This window comes from Monodelphis domestica, chromosome 1 (genome assembly GCF_027887165.1).
Source record: "Monodelphis domestica isolate mMonDom1 chromosome 1, mMonDom1.pri, whole genome shotgun sequence".
Classification (NCBI taxonomy): domain Eukaryota; kingdom Metazoa; phylum Chordata; class Mammalia; order Didelphimorphia; family Didelphidae; genus Monodelphis; species Monodelphis domestica.
The window spans coordinates 50635317-50656518 of record NC_077227.1 but is presented as its reverse complement, the minus strand read 5'-3'; the positions used below and the strand labels follow the sequence as shown (position 1 = coordinate 50656518).

The window sequence follows — 21202 nt, the reverse complement described above, 5'->3', positions numbered from 1 at the left end:
GAAAGAAGATGAAAAAATCTTAACAGGTATTTGCCATAGTGTAGGTGAGGGCAAAGATCAAAATTCATAGAAAACTAGAAAATAAGTTTATACAAGGAGATGGCATGAAATTAAAACAACTCAATCCAACCTACTTAAAGAAGTTACTGCGGGCGACCAGTTGGAAAAGGATGAAGAAGAGACAATGACACTGACTACACAAAAGCTTAATTGACATAAATAAATTATGGCAATGAAACCAAAAAAGCCTCAAGATAGCTTTTTTCAGTAGACACTTTACTTACATGCCAAGGAAAGAGCCAAAGGCAGCACTGGTTTACTATTTTAACAACTTATTGGTAAAGGATGTTACTTATAAAAATATTACAAAAGATATGGAAATATTGCCTTTAAAAACAGTAAAAAGCTATAGAGGGAAAATCTAGTTAAAGAAAGCGTGGCCTGAGACCCAACTAACCAAAGTCAAAGGGAATTTGATGATGAAATTGGATAATAGTAGTAGTCTCTCGATGACCGAGAATGACGATTGTCTGTGCATTTTCATCTATTGATGTACCCTCATGTGGCTTTGAAGTCCAAAGACTGAGGTGCAAAATTTGTGGCACACGGGGCCTGGGACGCCAGTTGTGACGGGAGGTGCGGTTGTGAAATTGGATAGAGAACAGCTAATATATAAAAGCTGGAAAAGATTTTTATAACATACTTCGTGCCCAACACCCAAGACATTTGGCGTGGTGTTTCCACATTCAGCCTCTACCTCAGAACTAGATAGTTACAATTAGTGGAAATGGCACTGAAGGAAAAAAAAAGGAAAAGCTATGGAGATTAATGAAAGATTTACCCTGGAGGTGAGATAATCTGAAGGAGGTGCGACAAAACAAAATCGGGCCATTGCAGAAGTGACTATAAGATGTAAAGAATGCAAGATCCTACCATCTTTTACTACAAAAGAATTTAGTAAAATTCTGCCCCTTCAGAAATGATGTAAAATTTTCTTAAAGACAGAACAGAGATAGCACTCAATGAGCTTTTTGATCATTAATATCAATTTACATCAACATAAGACAGGAAGTCATAGATTTCTTGACACATTATTGCCATTTATTAAAATCCAGGAAAAATCCAAGTTGAGGATGGATTTCCTATTGATAATTTCAAGTCAGTCTGGCTCATTCACCCCTTCTCCTTTCCACCCCCAGATTCACCAAGAGATGGGGGGGGGGGGGTTGTTAGGTCACTGGTGTATAACTAGAATCTGTTACCCTAAACACTATGATCCTCATCAAAACTAATTCCCAGCATCCTACTCACTTCCTGTTGTTACGTGCTGACCTAGGATATAAATTGGCTGTAGTTCCGTCTCTCTCTCTTGCCTTCCTGCTGCACTTTGGTGGAGCGGGGATTTTTGAGCAGGTATTGAAACTTAGTCCCGTGGTTCTGTTTTGTCAGATAATAAACTTTATAAAAATAACACTTGAAGTATTTGCACACTTAATTTAAATCTTATACTGGGAAGTCAGAGAGTAGGTACAGCGTTCAATCACTCTCTCACTCATCCCCTTTCTGGGACCACAACCCTTTCTCCCTACTATGAATGCCTTCTTGGGAAAGCTGTAATAACCATCACTATTTATCACTGAGGTGATTTTCAAAGTTTATCACAGGAATGAATGTTCTAGCAGCTTCTTGATCAGTGTTGCTTTCTTAGTAGCCCCATTTTATTTATTCATTTATTTGTTTTTAAGCCCCTACCTTCCGTCTTAGAGTCAATACTGTGTATTGGCTCCAAGGCAGAAGAGTGGTAAGGACTAGGCAATGGGGGTCAAGTGACTTGCCCAGGGTCACACAGCTGGGAAGTGGCTGAGGCCAGAGTTGAACCCAGGACCTCCCGTCTCTAGGCCTAACTTTCCATCCACTGAGCCACCTGGCTGCCCCCTATTAGCCCCATTTTAAAGGTAAAGGAACCCAGTCTCAGAAAAGTATAAGTAGGGACAGCTCAGCACAGTGGATAGAGTGCCATTGGGAGGACTTGGGTTCAAATCTGACCTGAGAGACACTTCCTAGCTGGGTGACCCTGGGGAAGTCACTTAAAACCCTGTTGCCTAGCCCTTGCCTTCTTCTTAGAGAGAAGATATGGGTTTAAAAAAAAAGTACGGGTAAAGTGAAATTCATATGGTAAGAGATGGCTAAAGACAGGGCATTGTGACTCAAAGCCCATTGGTTTTGATAGGATTCAGCAATGACTCACCCCTCAGGGTTAAGGAGTCACCCTTCAGGTATGGGTGCCCTCCGAGGCTGAGGTTCTAGGATTACTCCCCTAGGGTGGAAGCCAACCTGGAAGTCATGGCTCTTCAGAGCCACGCGGGGTAGAGCCTGTAGCTGGTTGAAAAGCTCACTAGACCTCCTCAACATCCATGATTCTGGCTATTTCAGAGAACAGGCAGTTTGAGAGAAGTGGATTAACAGCCCCTGAAGCTAGCGGGGGAGGGAAGAGTAGTGAGTTTGCCCTCTGACCTCCCAGAGCAAAGGACCATGGGAGCGCTTCTCAGAGCACACCCAAGTCCTGTCTAAGGCTGCTGGTCAGGCAGGTTTCTCAGAAGTGTAGACAAGCGTTGAGAAGCCTTTCGATGGCCTCTAAAGCCACCAATGAGGAAACGGAGACCCGCAGAGGATAAACAACGCTCAGAGAGCTCGTAGGGGAGGTCTGTCCGTGGTGCCACCGAGCTTCCCCCTGGACAATACATATGGATCAAGCCCCCCTGCGCCAGGCTCGTCAAGGGGGACACAAAGACTAATGTCCCTCAAGGAGCCTCTAAAATTCGCCGATCTACATATCAACCTGATTTGACTTTCATTGAAATCTTTATTTGACCCCAGATCCTAGAAGATGGGGTTGGGGCTGGGGTAGGGCAGACGGAGAGAAGGATCGTCTCTAGGCAGATAAAAGACCAGTGGGGGAACCTTGACCGCCAGCCTAGGCCTCTGGTCACTTGTACACAGTCTTGAATGCCTCCCCTCCTCCACCAGGAGTCATTTTCAGGACTTTCAAGAAGTTGGGTATCCAGTAAAGAACCGAAGGAAGGGGATCGAGTTCAGGAAGACAGACTTTGCCGTATCGGTACTAAGGCTAAAATATTGGAGAAGAGGGGAGAAAACCAGGGCTGGGAGGCTAGAGAGAAGGCGGAAAAAGACGGGAGTCCTTACCAAGCTGTCTCCGGATACAGTCTCGCCACTGTAGGCCCAGCAGGTCTGGGTAGATGTCTGGAAGCTGCCGGAGGGCCAGGAGCTTAAGCATGCGGGAGGTGCAGCCATCCAGGGCGCAGTCCCGCAGCGCCCGCTCCTCTGACAGCGTGGTGGGGCGTAGCTCGACGCGATGCTCCTGGAGCACGTGGTCCACGGAGGACCCGGGTAAACGGGGGAACAACTTTTCTTTGACCAGGTAGATGGGGACAAAGATGGCGCCCGCCCGCACCACGTGGGGGAAGGGACACCTGTGGGTGAAAAGGAACGTCTCCAGCTGGGCCAGCAGCTCTGCCAAGAGCCCCTTCACACCTACACAGCTGAGCCACGTGTCCCGGCGGGGCCTGCTCTGGCCCTTGGCTGGGGAGGAAGATGGTGGCAGGGGCAGAGATGGGCTCTCCTCGGCCTCCTCTAGCCATTCCCGGAGCTGTTCTGGTGAGGTATGGGCCACGAAGCCGGAAATGGCATCACACAAAGACATATGGAGGCCCGTGAAACGTTGCTCAGTGCTGCCCACTTTAGGGGGAGCAGCCTCCCGGCCTCTGCTCGCCTTGCTTGCAGCAGGGGCTGGCTCAGATGCAACAGGTGGCGCGGGGGGAGTTGGTTCTGGCAGAGCCATATTGAAACAGGCCACCTGCAAGGGCTGTGTGAAAAGCTGAAGGCTGGCAGATTGGGCAGGGGCAGGGGCAGGAGCTAGGGTGGGGGCAGGGGCAGGAGCTAGGGCGGGGGCGGGGGCAGGGGCAGGAACTAGGGTGGGGGCGGGGGCAGGGGCAGGAGCTAGTGGGGGGGCAGGGGCAGGGGCAGGAGCTAGGGCGGGGGCGGGGGCAGGGGCAGGAGCTAGTGGGGGGGCAGCGGCAGGGGTGGGAGCAGGGGCAGGGGCAGGGGCGGGGGCAGGGGCAATGGTGAGCAGGGGTGTTGGCGGGAGAATCTTGAACTTGCGGAACATGAAGGCCACAGAACTGTGGAAGCTAGTCCTTGGGATAGTCTCGACCATGGAAGGTACCAGGGGAGGAGGAGCAGGAAGCCTGTGCTGTTCCTCCTGGATAGTCTTGTTCGTTTCTGCCGCGAGCGAGGACGGCGCAGGCTCAGTGGGCCCCTCCTGGATTAGAGTCCCACTGGAGAGCTCCACAGTGGGTTTCTTGAGGCTCAAATCCAGTGCCACTTCCTCCTTGGGTGGGCACTGGCTGCTAGGATCAGTCCCCGGCTCCACTCGGAGCTCCCCACACGGAAGGAGGAGGGGTCCTTGGCTCTCCTCCTCTGGTCCATCTTTGCTCTCTGCTTCCTTGGGCAGCTCACTGTAGGCTTCGGAGGCTGCAGCTGGACAGGGCTCCAAGGAGCATGTGGTGCTTAGGGGTTGAGCCTTGGGCAGAGGGAGCTCAGGCACCTTCTCACACTGATTGTCCAGGTAGTCCCTGTAGGGCGCCAAGCTGAAGACGTTGTTGATGATGGGCATGGGTGGCGAGCAGGGAGCTGCGGTGCCCTCCGTCGGCTTTGGGTCCTGCGGGCACTCCTTGGGGGAAGGTACCTCCTGTGGGCACGCCTTGGGGGAAGGCACTGTGTCGCTACAGCCAGTGCCAGGTGGAGTCTTTGGGGCAGGACTGTCGGGGATGACGATGGGTGTTGTGGGATGGTCTTCCAACCCAGGCCTGGGTCTGGTTTCTTCTTTTCCAAAGCTATACAACCACTTCTTCTCCTCAGACTCTTGCCTGGGCTTCTCGGCTTTCCCAGGGCGGGAGACAGGACAAGCAGCCTCCCCGTGGGGTCCGGGGTTCAGACTTGGCCTCCCACTTGCTGCGTGCTGACACACGAGCTGGAATGCACTGTGCTGAGGAGCTCCTAGTTTGCCCCGGGCAGCATCCTGGGTAGGCGACATCCCTCCAGCCCCCAGGGCCGGACCATAAAGGGACAGGTTGTCCCGAGGAGCAAAGGCATACCCTGGCGTCTGAGAGAAGTAGTCTAGCTGGCATTTGGGGGTAGCTGGTGGCTCAGACTCGTGGGAGGAAGCTGTCCCAGCTTTCAGGCCAGGGGAGCTCACCTGAATGGGGCCTGTGGGGTAGGCACAGCTTTCCAGCTTGGAAGAGGGGACACAGGGCCCGCGGGGTGTCTGCTGCCGTGGGTAGGTGCCTGGGAGCCCACTTCCCCCATAGCCGAAACCCTTGTAAGGGTTAGGAGACTGCATGGAAAGAACAGAGCTGTTAGGCTTCTCTGGGGGCGGATATCCCGGTGGGTACAGCAGAGGCTGCTCATGCAGTGCCAGTGGGTAGTGGGAGGGTGGCCGCTCCTGGTAGGGGGGGACTGGAGGTTGTGGAAGCTTTGCCCAGGAGCCTGGGAGCCCCTCAGCTGCCTTCTTGTGTCCTCCATACGGCGGGGGCGGAGGGTATTTGGAATCTAGGAAGAGGGCACTCCGGATGGCACGATACTTGTCCAAGGCGACCTGGTAGGAGGAAACGTTGCCCACCGACTCCTTGCCTACTGGCCCAGTTTGAGGCAAAGGCAGGAAGGTAGCCTCCAGGTGTTGAGTCTTGCTCGCCGCGGAGGCCACGGAGCAGTGGGGGTTGCCCTGAGGCAATAAGGGTGCAGCGAGCGTCCAGTCCGTGTCCAGTGGCCGCTTGGTCCCACTTTCAGCCCCCGGAGCTCCGAGTGCCAAACACGATGGTGGCCCATAGCCCGGGTCCACATAACACATGGGGTTCCGGTACACAGGCTTGGGGGCTGCCAGGGGGGCACAGGCTGGCGGCCCCGGCCCCTTCATGCCCAGGTACGGGGAACCCCGGGTGGCATGGAGAAGTGGGTCGCGGTGGTCCAGATGGCCCGTCCACTTCTCTTGGGCCAGGAGCAGGTTCCTCATCGCGTGGTCCCGGCTCTTTTCCACAGGCTGAACACTCTCCGCCTCCCGCTGGTACAACAGACAGTTCATGAGCATGCTGTCTGCCCTCAGGGACGGCCCAGCCATCACCCCCCCAAAGGAGGCCATGTGGGGGTTCCAGCCAGCCAGCGTGTCCGGGCCCACCTCGGGGCCGCCCACGGGGTAGGCGAAATACGTTCCCTTGTAACCCAGGTGGCCCTCGGGGCCCGGGCCAGGCAGGGAGCCCGCCTTGCAGAGCCCCGCGGGCGGCCTGTGCGCAGCATCTGCCTCGAGGATGGCCAACTTATTGTATATCACAGGGTCCAGAGGCCCCGGCGGCCGCTTCCCTGTCATCACTGCGTCGGACCCCGGCCTGCTGAGGACCAGCCACTCTGAAAGACAAAGAACGGAGACGATGGTCAGGGGCGAGCGGACATTCCCATTCGTTCTAACAAGCTGGGGACGGCCCAGGACGCGCTGCTTTACCACGGGGGTGCCGGGGGCAGAGTGGAGAAGCCAAGAACACTGGCCGTGTCATGGACCCCCTTCCAGACTCAGTTTCCTCATCTGCAAAATGGCAGTGATGGGGTCAAACGAGAAACACGGTAAGAATGTTGCAAACATTAGCGCATTACTGATGGAAGCTTCTATTCTGATCATGGCTATCATCAAATCAGTGGAGCACCTGCGGGGAAGCCAAGTCAGCCACTGCAGAGAAAAATGGGAGAATGGCAACAATGTCTGTCGGAACAAGCTGTACGGACCTCTCTGGTCATCTGGTGAAGCCAATAATACCTCAGAACTAGGATTTTAAAGGAATCCAGTCAAATACTGAATATCACAAGTTATCAAAATATTTTGGCATCTAACTAATTCTAAAGTATGATATTCTGGTCATTAAATATATGTATGATGGTCCATTTTTTAAATTTGTAGACCTCAGCTTAGCATCCCCCCCATCTGTAATTTACTCTTACATAGCTCAGGGTGATCACACAGCCAGTTACTCTGCTCTACATCAGTGGACACAATTCTGTCCAAGGCCCACTGAATTGGTCAGCCATTTCTTACATTTATTCCATTCCAATCCCATACCACAGTTTGCTCATCCCCAAATGGATGAGCGCCTACTTTCCAGCCAGTTTTTAACTCCTATGACAAGAACCTGCTACCAAGTAAGGAGGAGGAAGAAGGAACAAGAATTCTCCTCCGGCTGCCTTCAACTTTGTTTCCCATCAGATGCTCTCCCTGGTTCAGCCCTAGATTACGATTTTATAGGGTATTATTTCCCCTTCCCCCCAAGCATCCCCCAGGGCCTCCTTCCCCATCAGCTTCCTTTAATGGGTTATCTTCTTTCATTAGATTGCAGCTCCTGTTTCCCATCAGATGCTCTCCCTGGTTTAGCTGTAGATTACGACTTTATAGGGTATTATTTCACCTTCCCCCCAAGCATCCCCTGGTGCCTCCTTCCCCGTCAGCTTCCTTTTATGGGTTATCTTTCATTAGATTGTAAGCTCCTTGAGGGTCTGGGCTGTCCTTATTTTTGTTTTTCTTATTTGTTATTTCCTGCATTTAACACAGAGCCTACTTAAAATGTTTATTGATTTCATTGCCAAGCACTTAATAAATAGCTCATCACCTAAAACTACTTGCTTTTCATTTAGCAGGCAGAAATGAGGGGATTTGCTGTCCCAGTCAGGATTAGAACTCAAACATTCTGCATCCCAGTTTAGGGCTCTCTGCATGGGCCACTTCCCTAGGTCTGGGTAGCCTCTGTCCCTTATCACAGTCAGCAGGGTTGGCCTTCAGCGGTCATCTGTCCTTTGTTGTTCAGTCACGTCCAACTCAGTGACCCATTCAGGGTCTTCTCGGCAAAGATACTGGAATGGTTTGCCATGTCTTTCTCTAGCTCATTTTACAGATGAGGAAACTGAGGCAAACAGTGTGAAGTGAAATAGAAAAATAAAACCTCACTTGGGGCCAAGGTCTTTGATGGTGATTCTTCTCACCTGTATAATGGCTCCATTCTTCGTTAGAATTATGTTTCCCTTTTAAATGAAGTTTTATGTGTAATGGATGTACTCAGAATGGCAATATAATGAAGATACTGACTTATAAGATTCTACTGGTTATAAAAGTAACAAATAAATTTCACTAACTAAAAAAAAAAACGCCAGTAAGAAGCCAGATATGAACTTCTTACTCCAGGCATCCATGGAGTCTCCTCGCTGCCCTGAGATCATCAAATAAAAGCAGGAATCCCCCAATAGCTGAAGATCCATTGCTTAAAAAAACAAAAAAACCAATGATCTCCAAAACCTAAGATTTCACACCTTTTTATTTTTGTTCAAGATCTTTTCCATAAAATGCCTATGGTGGAAAACTGTTTTTCAATGTAACATTGCACATGTTAAATCTCTTTATCAGACTGCGACTGTCAGGGAACAGGGAGGGTGAGACTTTGGGAACTCAAAATGTAACATTTTTAAAAGAATGTTAAAAATTATTTTTACACGTAATCAGGGGGGAAAGAAAATAATTATTTTTTAAAAAGTGGTCTCCAAAGTTTTGATCACATGCTTTAGCAATAAAAATTCTCTGCACACCCATCTTTGATGTAGGGGGACTTATTTATACTCTATACGCAAAAATAGAAATAAAAAAGATGAAGTAAGATTTGATCCTGCAGTTTTTGAATAGGGACGTGACATGGTAAGACATTTTGGCGGCTCCGAGGTATGTGTGTGGGGGGGAGTAAGGAGGGGGGGGGGGATGCCAAGGCTCTCCCAATAATCCAGATTGGAGATGAGACAACACTGAACAAAGGTGGCAGGCAGCTAGGCAAGGGATGTGAAATGTATTATGGATTGCAGTGGTTAGAGGGCTACACCTGGCATCAGAAGGACCAATCCTGAGACTTTATTTACTAGCTATGTGACTCTGAGGCAACTTCACCTCTATTTTGCCTCATTTTCCTCAACTGTAAAATGGGGATCAGAGTAGCACTTACCTCCTAGAGCTACTGTGAAGATCATCAAGATAATATTTGCAAAGTGTCATAAAAATGTGAGCTATTACAGTCTATTCTAGTTCAGGATATTTCGAGTTACTAGAGTTTTGTTTTGTTTTTTTTAAACTTATCAAGCCTGAAATTGTCTCTCTGCCATTTCCTTATGTGACTCCTACTTCTGCTTTTTGGGACCCAAAAATAACAATTCTCACTTTCCTATATGACTGAACCTGTATCTCTTCATTGGAGAGCATCAGTGTTCTACATACAAAAGGCATTTAATAATGACTTAGCTAAGCTGCAAGAATGAATCAAACATTTCATTAAAGCTTGTTGATTCCTTCGTAGTCTTACCCTTAGAAGACACAGTGTAGATACAGTAGATAAGGCATTAGTCCTGGGAAGAAATCAGGAAAACGTGGGTTCAAATACCATCTCAGAGACATTATCTATGTGACCCTGAGCAAATCACTTAACCTCTTGGCCTTTTCTAATCTAATTAATGTATAAAAAGCCCAAAAGGGGTAGTTTCCTCCCCAACCTCACTTACAAAACGAAAGGATGAGGCTTGTTGACCAACTAGGTTTCTTCCAGCTCTAAAGCTATGATCCTATGTCTTTTCAAGGCCTAGAAGACAAAAGCTTTTTCCATTTTTCACTGAAAAGTTCCATGTTCCATTGCTACAGTTTTTTCAGTTATCAGGATTTATTTTGTTGTGACCACTAGGTGGCATTGTAGATATGGCAACAGATCCTCTGATTGGTCAATTGAATTAATCGATGGATTTCACTTTAAGATCAAGCCTCTATTATGCTCCTACCCTGTGCGGGGCTCTGGACCCAGAGCTGGGGATAATGACTAAAAATGACTTCGCCATCCCATTCCCAATGCCTGGTGAAGCTGACCGCACGCCTTGGGCTTCTCATCTCAAGGGCAGTCCCTCTTTTCTGCCTCCAGGACTGACCAACTCGTTGGTGCCCCAAATGAGAGGATTTCTGGGAACACTGCAGGCACATTGGATGTTCAAATGCCAGCTATTCTGATCATGGGAGCAGCTGGAGTGGAGGCACTTGGGCCAAGGCTGCCAAAACCAGATGAACAAAAGTGAGACGACATGGGAAAATGGAGGAAGGCAGAAGCTCTCAGGGAAAAATAACAGTAACTAGGACAGGGCAAATGAGGCTTTGTCCCAGAGCACTGAAATGTTGTCCTATGTCCGAAGTGATGAGTGTACAAAGAAAGACAAAAGATTTTGGGGCTTAACGGGGGAGACAGCATGCAAAAAAACACATAAACAACATATATACAGAACAGGAGACAAGCTCAAGAGGGAAGAGAAGGGAAGAGAAGACAGTTAAGTACTCCAATCCATCCTCCCCTCAGCTGCCAAACTGACCTTCCTGAAGTGCAGGTCACCCCCAAGGCCCCTTCAACAGATGATGGTGGTTCCCTATTGCTTCCAGGATCAAAAATAAAAACTTGTTTGCCTTTCTAACCTCTTGAGTCTTCCTTTCTAAAAATAACAACAGAGTACCTGGAGAGGGGGGCAGTCTAAGGTGTAAGACTGGAAAGACGAGAGAAGGAAGGCTCTGAAGAGCTCTGAATGGAAGAGGATCTTTTTATTTGATTCTAAAGCCATTTTCATCGAGTAGAAGTAGCTGGACATTCCTTGTCGTTCGGTCATCCCTTTATTTCACCTAATGATTGTTTCAGTTGTGTCCGACTCTTCCTGACCCCATTTGGGGGTTTCTTGGCAAAAAATGCTAGAGTACTTTGCCATTTCCTTCTCCAGCTCACTTTACAGATAAGAAAACTGAGGCAAACAAGAGTTAAGTGACTTGTTCCAGGGTCACACATCTAAGTAAGTGTCCGACACAAGATTTGAACTCAGGAAAATTATTCTTGACTCCAGGCCCCGCACTCTATCCAGTCACCTAAGCTGCTCCTGAATAGACTTGGGCATTAGGAAAATCACTTTGGTAGCTGAATAAAAGATGGACTGAAGTGTGTGGAGAGGCTTGAGGCCGGGGACCAAGCAGCAGGCATGAAGTGATGAGGATCTGCAAGAGGGTGGTGGCAGAGTCAGAAAAGAAACCAGGAGACTAGACCAGCCTTGGCCCCCATTAGATATGGAAGTGGGAGGTGGCGAGAGAAAATGAGGGCTGGGAACATGATGGTGGCCTTGGGACAAGTCAGGAAGACAGGAGAGTTTTAGGGGGAAGATAACTGAACTCATTTATGATGTCAGAGGCAGTGTGGTAGAGCTGGCAGAAGTCAGGAAGAACTGGGGTCAGATCCTAACTTTAATATAACAGAAATGCTGTAGGACCCTGGACAAGTCATTTAACCTCTTAGAGCTCTAGGAAACAGGCTGATGCTCGCCCCAAGGAAATCACAGATCCCTATGTCGGTGCCAGATACTAGGCTCAAATGACAAAGACATGATTCATGCGTTAGGATTTCCTTGAATGAATTGAAGGTGAAGAGAGTGGCACTGGCCCAAGAGAGGTGGGTGTTGGGGTGCTGCTGGCACTGCCAGCTCAGGAGTGGTTAGAGGGCTAGAATGGGGTAGGGGGCAGTAGGGATGGGGAGGAGAGAATGGATGTCAGCCCTGCTGGAAAGAGGCCCCCAGCAGGGCTTTTTAAAACTCATACTTTCTGTCTTAGACAAACAGGGAGAAGTGTGTTGGGTCATACACACACTTAGAAGTGTCTGTGGCCAGATTTCAACCCAGGTCCTCCTAAATCCAGACCTGGCACTCTATCCTCTGTGCCACCTTGCTGCCCCATCAGACAGGGCTTTGTGACTGGCTGAATAAAAGGGGATGAGGCCACTAGCTGGAAATGATCGTGGAGATGGCCTGAGAGCCTTTCTTACTACAGATGAAGAAACCAAGCTCCAAGAGGTGAGGTAAGTGATCAAGTTAGCAACAGGGATGGGACTGGAGGCCCAGCCTCCTTATTTTCAAGCCAAGGCTTTCCCCCACAAGATCACTTGGGGGGAAGGAAGAGAGCTCCCAGGGAAGCACACCCCATTATTTTGACTCCTTCTGCCCCCTGGGGCAGCATCCCAACACAGTGCCACCTCTTCCCTTGGCGATATATTTTCCTACTCCTTCCTAAGCAGAGGGCTGGAAACTCATGTATCTTGCTTCCTTTTTAGGAGATATGAGTCATCCTCCAGCTCATGTCACAAGGGCTCTTAGATGCCAGCCTCAAGATGGGCACCTAAGAAAGGGGAAGAAAGGGGAAGCCCCTCTCACCCTCCAATAACACACAGCCACACCAGGCTCTTGCTGAAGTGGTTTTGGCCAGGAAATGAAGGAAGGGGGGGGCTGGATGCCAATTGTCAGAACCCCTTGAAGCACCATCTCCCTCTTCCCTCTTGGCCCCCATTCATGAGAACGCTTTTGCTGTTGGAGGGTACAAGTAAGGAGCTCTGTGCCCAGGAGCAAGGAAGGGGTGAGCTAGGTCTATTTCCTTGTGAGAAGAGATGGTGTGGAGTCAGCCTGGTCTAATCCCGACTCCTGGGGTCTGTCATCCCCTCCTCTTAGCCCTTAAGGGAGGCAGAGAGGACCACGGCATCAGCACAAGCCAAATGTGATGGGAACAGAACCTAAAGAATGGATTTAGACTATCACTTCAATATCTGAAAAATAAACAGCTAGGTGATTTGGTGGATTGACAGTCAGGCCTGAAGTTGGGAAGACCTGGGTTCAAATCTGACTTAACCATTTCCTGGCTGTGTGACCCTGGCTAAATCACTCAACCCCCACTGTCTAGCCCTTGTCACTCTTCTGCCTTGGAGCCAATACACAGTTTGATTCTAAGACTTGGAAGGTAAAGATTTAAAAAATAAAAAGACATAACTTTGAAAGGCCAACACAATGATGACCCATGACTCCAGAAGATGGACACATGAAGAATGCACTCCACCTCCCTGACAGAGAGGAGATGGCCCAACATCCAACTGAGACATGTTTGGGGCCATGGCCAATGTGGAATTCATTTTGCTCGGCTATGTTTCATTTTTATAAGGATTTTGTTTTTCTTTTCTTGGCAAGGGGGGGTGAGGAGAGATGGAAGGAGAAAAGAAAAGTGTTGAATAATTGGAAAAGGAATGAGCTGATACTCTTTAACAAGGGAGAGAGCAAACAACAGGTCTGGAAGCAGAGAATTCAAAACCCAGTTCCAATGTTCATTGCTCCTCTCTAGCTTCCCATTCCTCAATTGAAAATGAGGGGGCTGAGCTAGAGTCTCTGAGGTTTCTTCCAGCTCTGGGTGTAGCATCCTGTGATCTTGCTAGGTCCCCCACCTGCTGAAGTTCTCTCTATAACCTCTGGGTCCTGGAGGGTTTCTCCTAAAGCTCATCTCTTCCCTCCTCCCCATACAATACTCCAGGAAAATGAGTCCTCGCCTACCTTCAAGCAGAAAGCTCAGACAACCTCCCCCACTCTCAAAAGCAGACCAGCTCTGATAATCCTCTCTCTAGGACAAAGGGCAATGCCAACCAGGCCTAGAAGAAGAAACCCAAGAGGACCGAATTCCCAGGTGCTTTTGGTTCGTGATGGGATAGGAGGTGGGAAGAGGATGGAGGGGTTTGGTCTTGAGATAGGATGGTCAGGGAGGATGATGGAGGAATGAATGGGAGAGGTACCCCCCCTCCCTCTCTGGCCAAGCCCAGAATTGGAACCAAATAGTTCCCTGCCTGGGAGTTCTCAAGAGACTTCACTTTGTAGCACCCCAATTAACCTGGCCTCTCTGCGAATTCCCCTCCCCACTAAAGAGCTTGCAAAGTTAGAGGTCCCCTCAGGAGAGGGGGAGCTCAGGGAGAAGAGGCAGAGTCAGCCCAACCTAGTTAAATAACTACCCCCAATATCAAACAAGTTGACAAGGCCCTGCACTGGGCAAAGGGCTGAGGATTTGGAAGGCAACCTTTCCCTTCCAGTAGGCACAAGGGGCATTGATGTGCTTCCCATGATGCATCCTTCCTTCCCCTCCTTGTCAATCTCTAGCCTCTACCTTACCCCAAGCTCTGAACCAGGCCTGACCCGGCTCCCCTGAGCGACCTAGCTTCTTCAGGGACTATCAGATGAAGCTGGGGAAGGGGAACACGGGTGGGTGAGGTGGCATTTTCCCTAAAGGGAAAGAGTCTGCTTGAGACTGTGAACACCTCTCCCCTTGGGAGGATGGGGAAGAGAAGCGAGCATCCCTAGGTGAATCTTAGAATTCCCTGATAACTTCAAAGGATCTTTCTTGAGCCCCAAACGAGGCAGCAAAGGGAAGAACAGAACTAGGAAGTCTTAAGTCCACCTCTTAAAAAAAGAGCACCTCATCTCCTTGGCCAAACTACAACAAAGGCATGTACAGGCCGTGAACTCCGCTTTCCCTGCCTCCAAGTTTATACTTTTTATTTATTTATACCATTTATTAATAAATAAATGCTTATTGAATTGGGTGGAAATGACTCTCCAAGGATTACAGGCTTTGGGTCTCCATCCTGGAAGTCAGGTGGTAAAGCCTGGAGGGGGAGAAGATGGGGAAATAAAGCCAATGGCTTTAGACTGTGGGCGAAAAGGTTAACAGGTAACTCTCCTTCCTGGCATCTTACTGTGAAGATGGAAAGTCCAGCTGGAGGAGGGATGTCTTCAGCCTCCTTCACCCAAGTAATATATTGAGGCAGCTTGAGGAAGCTCTCTCTTCAGGTCCCAGGGCACATATTATCTACACATTCATGAGCAAATTGTCTTATATTCTCAGAGGAGCCAAGGCCAGAGTTTTCTACAGATGAAATCACGATTCCCGGGTCTACCCCCCCCCCCATAAGACAAAACAACAGATGCAATAGATGCTCCCTTCTCCTTCCTAGGCAGGAGGATATCAGGAGCACCCACCCATGCCTAAAGTTTTATCCAAAGGGTCAAATCTTTATTCTTGGCTTCTGCTCTAGAAAGGACCACAAGGACAGATCCATCCAGTTCCTGTAGGGGGAGCCCTAAGCACAGTTTTGTATCAGGGACTGCTTTTCTCCCCCGCCCCCTTATCCCCCTTCAAAGCAGGACCCCAGCCTCAGCCCAGGGAAAGAGAGCTGTTCTAGTCCCTCTCATTTGGAGATAGATTCCAGCGCTTTCTTTTCCTATGCCTTCATATGCCCCAGGTGCAAAGGATCTTGGGTAGGGAGGGGATGAAGGAGAAAAATCTCAAAGGATCACATTGAGAATGGGGGGGTGGAGGCCAACTGGGAGAGAGCGCCCCCATGGCCACACAACTCTTCTTTCCCTCATTCTCCCACTAGGAAGCCAAAAGGCCATTCCATAAAACAGGGGTTCCCAAACTGGGGGAACACCTACTCTCAATAACTGGCCAATGACTGTTAAGCCACAAAAATGAATTGATTGATATTCGATTTCTTGCATGGGCATGAAAACGGGTTTGTTTCCTTTCTATTGAAAAGGTGAGGAGCTGAAGGTTGCCTGAAGGCGGAGGGGCGCAGGATTTGAACAAGAATCCCAAGGAAAAAGGCCCTGTCAATGCTTGACGTCAAAGTGGACACACCTGCTAGTACAACGTGGGCCACAACCTTCTCTGGGCCTCAGTTTCCCTCTGGATAAAATGATTGGAAGTGCTTAACCCTATACTGCATGAACATATAATCTGGGAAGGCCTATGGACCCAACCATAGAATGGTCTTTAAATACGTACAATAAAATGTATGGGAAACCAAAGGTAGGAGTCAAGTCAAATATGTCAGCCAATATTGGTTAAGGATCTACTAGGTGCCAGGCACAGTGCTAGGGACCTGGGGGAAAATGAATCTAATTCAAGATGGCCCCGGGTCAAAAACCCCTAGCCCGGACGTAGTCCTTCCAACAAGTTACTTCCAAAGGCAGCCAAGGAGCCTCCCCTAGGGCTGTAGGAGGGGCCCAAACCACAGCCCCCCTCTAGGTTCTGTCCCTTTCCTCACAGCTGCACGGGTGGGATCCACCACCAGGTGCATGATCCTTCCTTAGCCAGCCTGCCGCCCTCGGGAGCATCCAGACCCCACCGACCCCGGGGGCGGGCGGGCTACTGCCCAGTTCGGAGCTCAAGGGGGGTCTAAAATGGCCTCAGGCCGGCTCCTCCCCAGCCACTCGTGACTTTGGTGTCTCCTTCCAGGGCGCTGGGGCCTCACGCACAGACAGCACAAAGACAGTCTTTCATTTCATCTCAACCGAGGCAGGAACACGGTGCTTCCCCTCGCGCCCCCTCCCCCCCGCAGGTCCGTGGGTCAGAGGGTCGGGAACTTGCGACCGTGGCCCGTTCCCGCCGCCACCCACCGGCGGGTCCCCGGGGGGGCGGGGCGCACAAGCACCACATCCATCCTCGCCGACCGGTCGGTCCCCGGCAAAAGAAATGCTCCGGAACCTGGATCCCTTGGCAGCAGGCTGCCCGAGGAGCCACAGCGGGCCGAAGCCTTGAGCGAGCCCCGCCGTCGGAAAAGCGAGTCCACAAGCGCACGTGTGGGCTTACTCATCTCTCCGCAGCAGTAAACACACATGCACAAGTGCACGCACATACACACACAAGATGCACGCTTAGACATGTTCACGCAGGTACTGGGCCCAGGTTTCTGTCCCTGGCCTAGAAATGCACCCAACCGGCGTCACTCTGGGCCCAACGGGTCACCAGGAGCTCTAGGCCCACCGGCGGTCCCGCGCCCAGGCTCCCGCCCCTCCGACCCCGGCTCAGTGCTCTCCCAAGTCCCGAGGAGCCCGATCGTTGGCTACGGCGGTGGGGGAGGGGGGCGTGCGCAGGGGAAGATAGGGGGGTGGGCAGTGTATGTGACCGGACTGGCCCGTGGCCAAACACAAGGCCTCAGGACAGAGCGCCGGGGGAGGGGACCCCTAAATCAGCTTCTTGCTAAGGCCACATGGGGAAAGCCTGTCCCCTCCCCGCCCCGGCAGTTGCCAGGTTAGCCATCCCGAGAGAAGCGGGCAGAAGCTAAGTCCCTGTCCTCTCTCGCCGCTCCCCTGTCCCCTTCTCCGGGGGGGCTCCCGAACTTCTCGCAGCGCGGTGCTGCCTCTCGGCTGATCCTGTTCAACACTCTCCACGGACACCCCCGAACTCCGCCCGCTTGGGTTGGGGGGGGGGGTGAGAGACACCACGACTATCCAGCCCTCGGTCCCTTGGGCAGGCGACCTGATGCAATAATGCAGTAACACCCCCCAGCCCCCCCGCCAAAGGCGGCCTCCCTGATGGAGGGGGCCCCAGTGGAGAAAGACCTGGAGCCAGCCATCCCAGCCCTGGCGCGGTCAGGATGGGGGATGAAGAGGGAGCCTGCGGACCAAGGGGGGCTCTAAGCTCCCCAGAGCCCTGCGCACGTTGCACCGCTGGTCAGGGGGGAGGGAAGGGGGGGCCTGCCCCCCCCAGTCCAGGCCAGTGCGAGGGGAAGTCAAGTCAGCCTAACTTTTCTGCCACGGCCCGCACTGAGTCCGGAAGGAAGCTCGAGGGCCGGGGCCAGGGGCTAGACTGGGCCAGGAGGCCGGGCTGGGAAGGGGGGAGGCGCGGCGGCGGCAGAAGGACGCCCGCTTACCTGTTGCTTTTTGGCTCGTCTGCTGCTGCTCCCTCCTGTTGGAGTGCGTACCCGCTGGGGCATCTTCCAGAAGCCGCGGGCGGGAAGGGGGGGTGGGGGGTTGGCGTTAGCGGTTACGGGGAGGCGGAGGCTTCCTGGTGGCGGGGAGCCGGGGCGCCCCGAGGGGTGGACGCAGCCGCGAGCAGACCTCAGCGACGAGCCGGGCCGCTGGAGCTACCTCCCAGGCTGCCGTTCCCCGCCGTCGCTGGGAGCAGTCTGCAGTCCCCGGGCGGGCAGAGGGGGGCGGGGAGGAGCCGAGGGCCGGGAGGGTGGAGGGAGGAGGGCAGGGCCGGCCGGCGGAGGGCCGGGGGGTGGGGCGGGGGAGAGCACAGCCGGGGCCCCTGGACAATTGGAGGATTCGTCAACAAGAAGCGGCGGTGTAAAGGCCGGCAGGCAGAGGGAGAGACGGGCGCAGCTGGCCCAGGAACCCTCCGCTACCCTGCCGGGGATGGCCGGGGGTGGGGGAGCGGGAGAGGGAAGGAGGGGGTGCTACGGGGGCGGGGGCGGGAGCAGGCGGAGCTCTGGGCTGCCGCCAGCCGCCGCCGCCGTTAGCTGCTCTTCTCGGGACTGGGGCGCTGCATCCCGTTTCAGAGGGAGGCGCCCAGGACAGCCCTGAGTGCCAAACCATAGTTGGAGCTGATTTGCATGTGGTTTTGCATTTCATTTGCATGATGTTAGCTTACTGCGGAGATGCCCAGGAATCACCCTGCCGCCAGCCCCTCTCGATGTCCTTCCTTCTCCATTCCCTCCCGGCGTTCTCTCTTCATCCCTTTCTTTCCCTCAGCTCTCCGGGGCCTGAGCCTACCTGCTTCCTCCAGGTCTCCACTCCTCCTACTTTGGCCCTAGCCCTGCAGATTTATTTACCTATTACAGAAAGGACTTTAGGGATTAAACCATCTCCCCCATTTTACAGAAGAGGAAACCGAGGCCCAAAAAAGGCCAAGAGCTTGTCCCCGTCACACAACAGGAGTGTCGGGGCAAAGACTAGAATCCATGGCTCCTGATTCCCAGGGCTGGACTCCTTCCACTCCACCACAAAGCAGCCAGTTCCTACCAGAAATTAGGCAGGATAAACCACAGATTAGGCCTCAGCACTGACATTCTCTGCCTCTCCCTCCCTGTCTGTCTCTTTGTCTTATCTTTCTCTGTGTCTCTCCTCTCCCCTCTATCTTTCACACACACACACAGAGCCTTGGGTAATTTCTGCCAACCTTCAGCAGTATCTTGTGATATCTGCTCTAGCCTTTCCTGATCCCAAACATATCTTGTTCATAGCAGCCAAAAATTAATTTTTTTAAATTTTATTTAGCCAATTTAAAGTATTTTCCTCTGGTTACAAGAATCATGTTCCTTCCCTCTGATTAGAAGAGATTTAGAACACTTTTTCATGTGCTTATTCATAGTTTTGATTTTTTAATATGAAAATTGTCTATTCGTGTCCCTTGCCCATTTATCAATTGGGGAATGGCTTGACCAAAAATTAATTCTTTATAAATAAAATATTACTGCTTTTTGGTTTTATACACATTCCTTCCCTTGTAACAAAGAAAAACAGTTAAGCAAAACCAATACATAGTGACTCTTAGGATGTATGCAACATTCTGTACCGTGTAAGGGTTAAAATAGGGGTTTTGACAAAATAGCAGCTTTTAATAATTTAAGTTTAAGTTTAAGTATGAGAATATAGTAGTTATAAATTAATATTATCCCTTTAAGCCAGAGAAAACTAACAGCTTTTAATAATTAACAATATAGAGAGAGAAAGAAAAGAGGAAAGAGAGATTACTCATCTGATACCCTATAAATATAACTAAAATTCCTAGTAACTGCCTAAAATTTTCTAAAAACCCTACTTCTAACTGTCTTCTCAGGACAGATTCTTCTGTCTGGCACAGCAGGCCTAACCTACTCTACTCTATCTATAAATGATTCACTAACCACCTAACTCCCTAAAATAATGGATAGCCACCACTCCCTCCCTCCCTCCTTCTATCAGTTTTCTATAGCAGCCCAAACTGTCATAGCCAACTGACTGCAGATCCTTGCCTGGGAGACAGACCTCCTGCTCTCTAGAGATCCCAGAGACAAAAAGACTTCTAAAGGTTAAAGCCAAAAGCCCTCTCAGGCCTGCCTCCACATTCCAGCAACCAACCCCCAAGGACCAACTTATACCCAGCAGCCACCTTCCCCACAACTGCCAGCCCTAACTGCCAGCAATTGACAGCCTGCAACTGACCATGGATCAATAGGGAACACCCCAGTTCCTACTTCCTGTAACTGTGAGCTGGTTAATCCCCACACATCTATATGGTGAGAGGACCTCCAGGTCCCCCATTAAATTAAAGAAATTAAAGAATTCCTTTTTTACAACCAGTAAGCCCTAACCTCTTGGTTGCTTCCAACTGTTACAGCCTCCTTTTCTCTGTTCCCAACAAGATTACTTTTATTTCCTCTGCCAAAAAAAAAGGCAACAACATAAGTGATGGCCATTAATGGTCAATAGATCTCTTCTCTTTTTTCCATTGAGTGCTAGCCACAGCCCTAGCCTCCATCCTCATAGTATTGCCCTAAAGATTTAGACTCCCCTAGAAGAGAAACATGCCTAGGATTGCTAAAGGCTCATGCCACCTGAATCTCTTAGGTGGTGGCAAAAGGAAGAGCCCAAGGTTTTGTTTCATTTTGCTTAAATGTTTATCTTCTTAAAATCAAAACAAATATTGGGATTGTAAGGGTTAAACTTAATGGTTGAATTTAAAATTATATGAAATAATCTGGTTGCCGAAATTATTATATCTTAAGTCAGAAGTTCATTTACCAAAATAGAGAAGTAGAGAAATGTGAAAGACGTAAGAGAAAATATCTATACTAGTCCTCAGCCATGAGGGCTGGTGGTGAGTAACCATTAAGCCTCCTCCAAGATAGAAACTAGGAAAAAAGTCAGTGCTTTTCACTCACCCACAAAGCAGACCAGGAGTATAAACCAAGTTGAAGCCGAGATCCAAGCCAAAGTCTCCAGTGAAGCTCCCTGGAAAACTATCTTTAGAAGACAATCTCCACCAGATTGTCTCCACCAGACTGTCTGTCTGCCTCCACCAGACTGCCTCAAGCCCAAGGATTCCATGACTTTTATGGTGACCTCTAGTCCTGCCCCCTCTTCACAGGGGCCAATCACAGTTTCCAAACTGTCTATAGATCCACTTCTCCGCCCTCTGGAAGTGTAAATTCTTATCAAAAGAATTCACAGATTCCTGGCTGATTGAGTTTCTGAGGGTGTGAATTTTCATTTCCTGGCTATTTGAGTTGAAAGGGTGGGGCTCTCTAAGTGACTTACTACCTAGTGCTAAGTACCCAGTTCAAGCTTTTGTTGATTCAATTCAAAATTAGACAAAGGAGAGTTAATCCTGTCTTCACAATCTGGGGAGGTACTAAGTAGGGGTACTTAAATTATTGTTAACCAAGTGTTAACTCAAAATAAACAAGGGAATAAAGGATTCCCT

General features: G+C 50.3%; 1 protein-coding gene across 2 annotated transcripts in view; it reads right to left on the bottom strand.

Annotated features, from left to right (window-relative positions):
* C1H15orf39 (chromosome 1 C15orf39 homolog) overlaps positions 1–20841 on the bottom strand; it is a 33978-nt gene extending 13137 nt beyond the window's left edge. For both annotated transcript variants that reach the window (XM_056799046.1, XM_056799037.1), the window contains exons 1-2: positions 20661–20841; positions 3205–6477 (exon numbers count right to left, since the gene is read on the bottom strand). In XM_056799046.1, coding sequence (XP_056655024.1) covers positions 3205–6477; positions 20661–20826 — 3439 coding nt within the window. In that variant the 5' untranslated portion in view covers positions 20827–20841. The remainder of the gene's footprint in view (positions 1–3204; positions 6478–20660) is intronic.
* Positions 20842–21202: the final 361 nt, after the last annotated feature.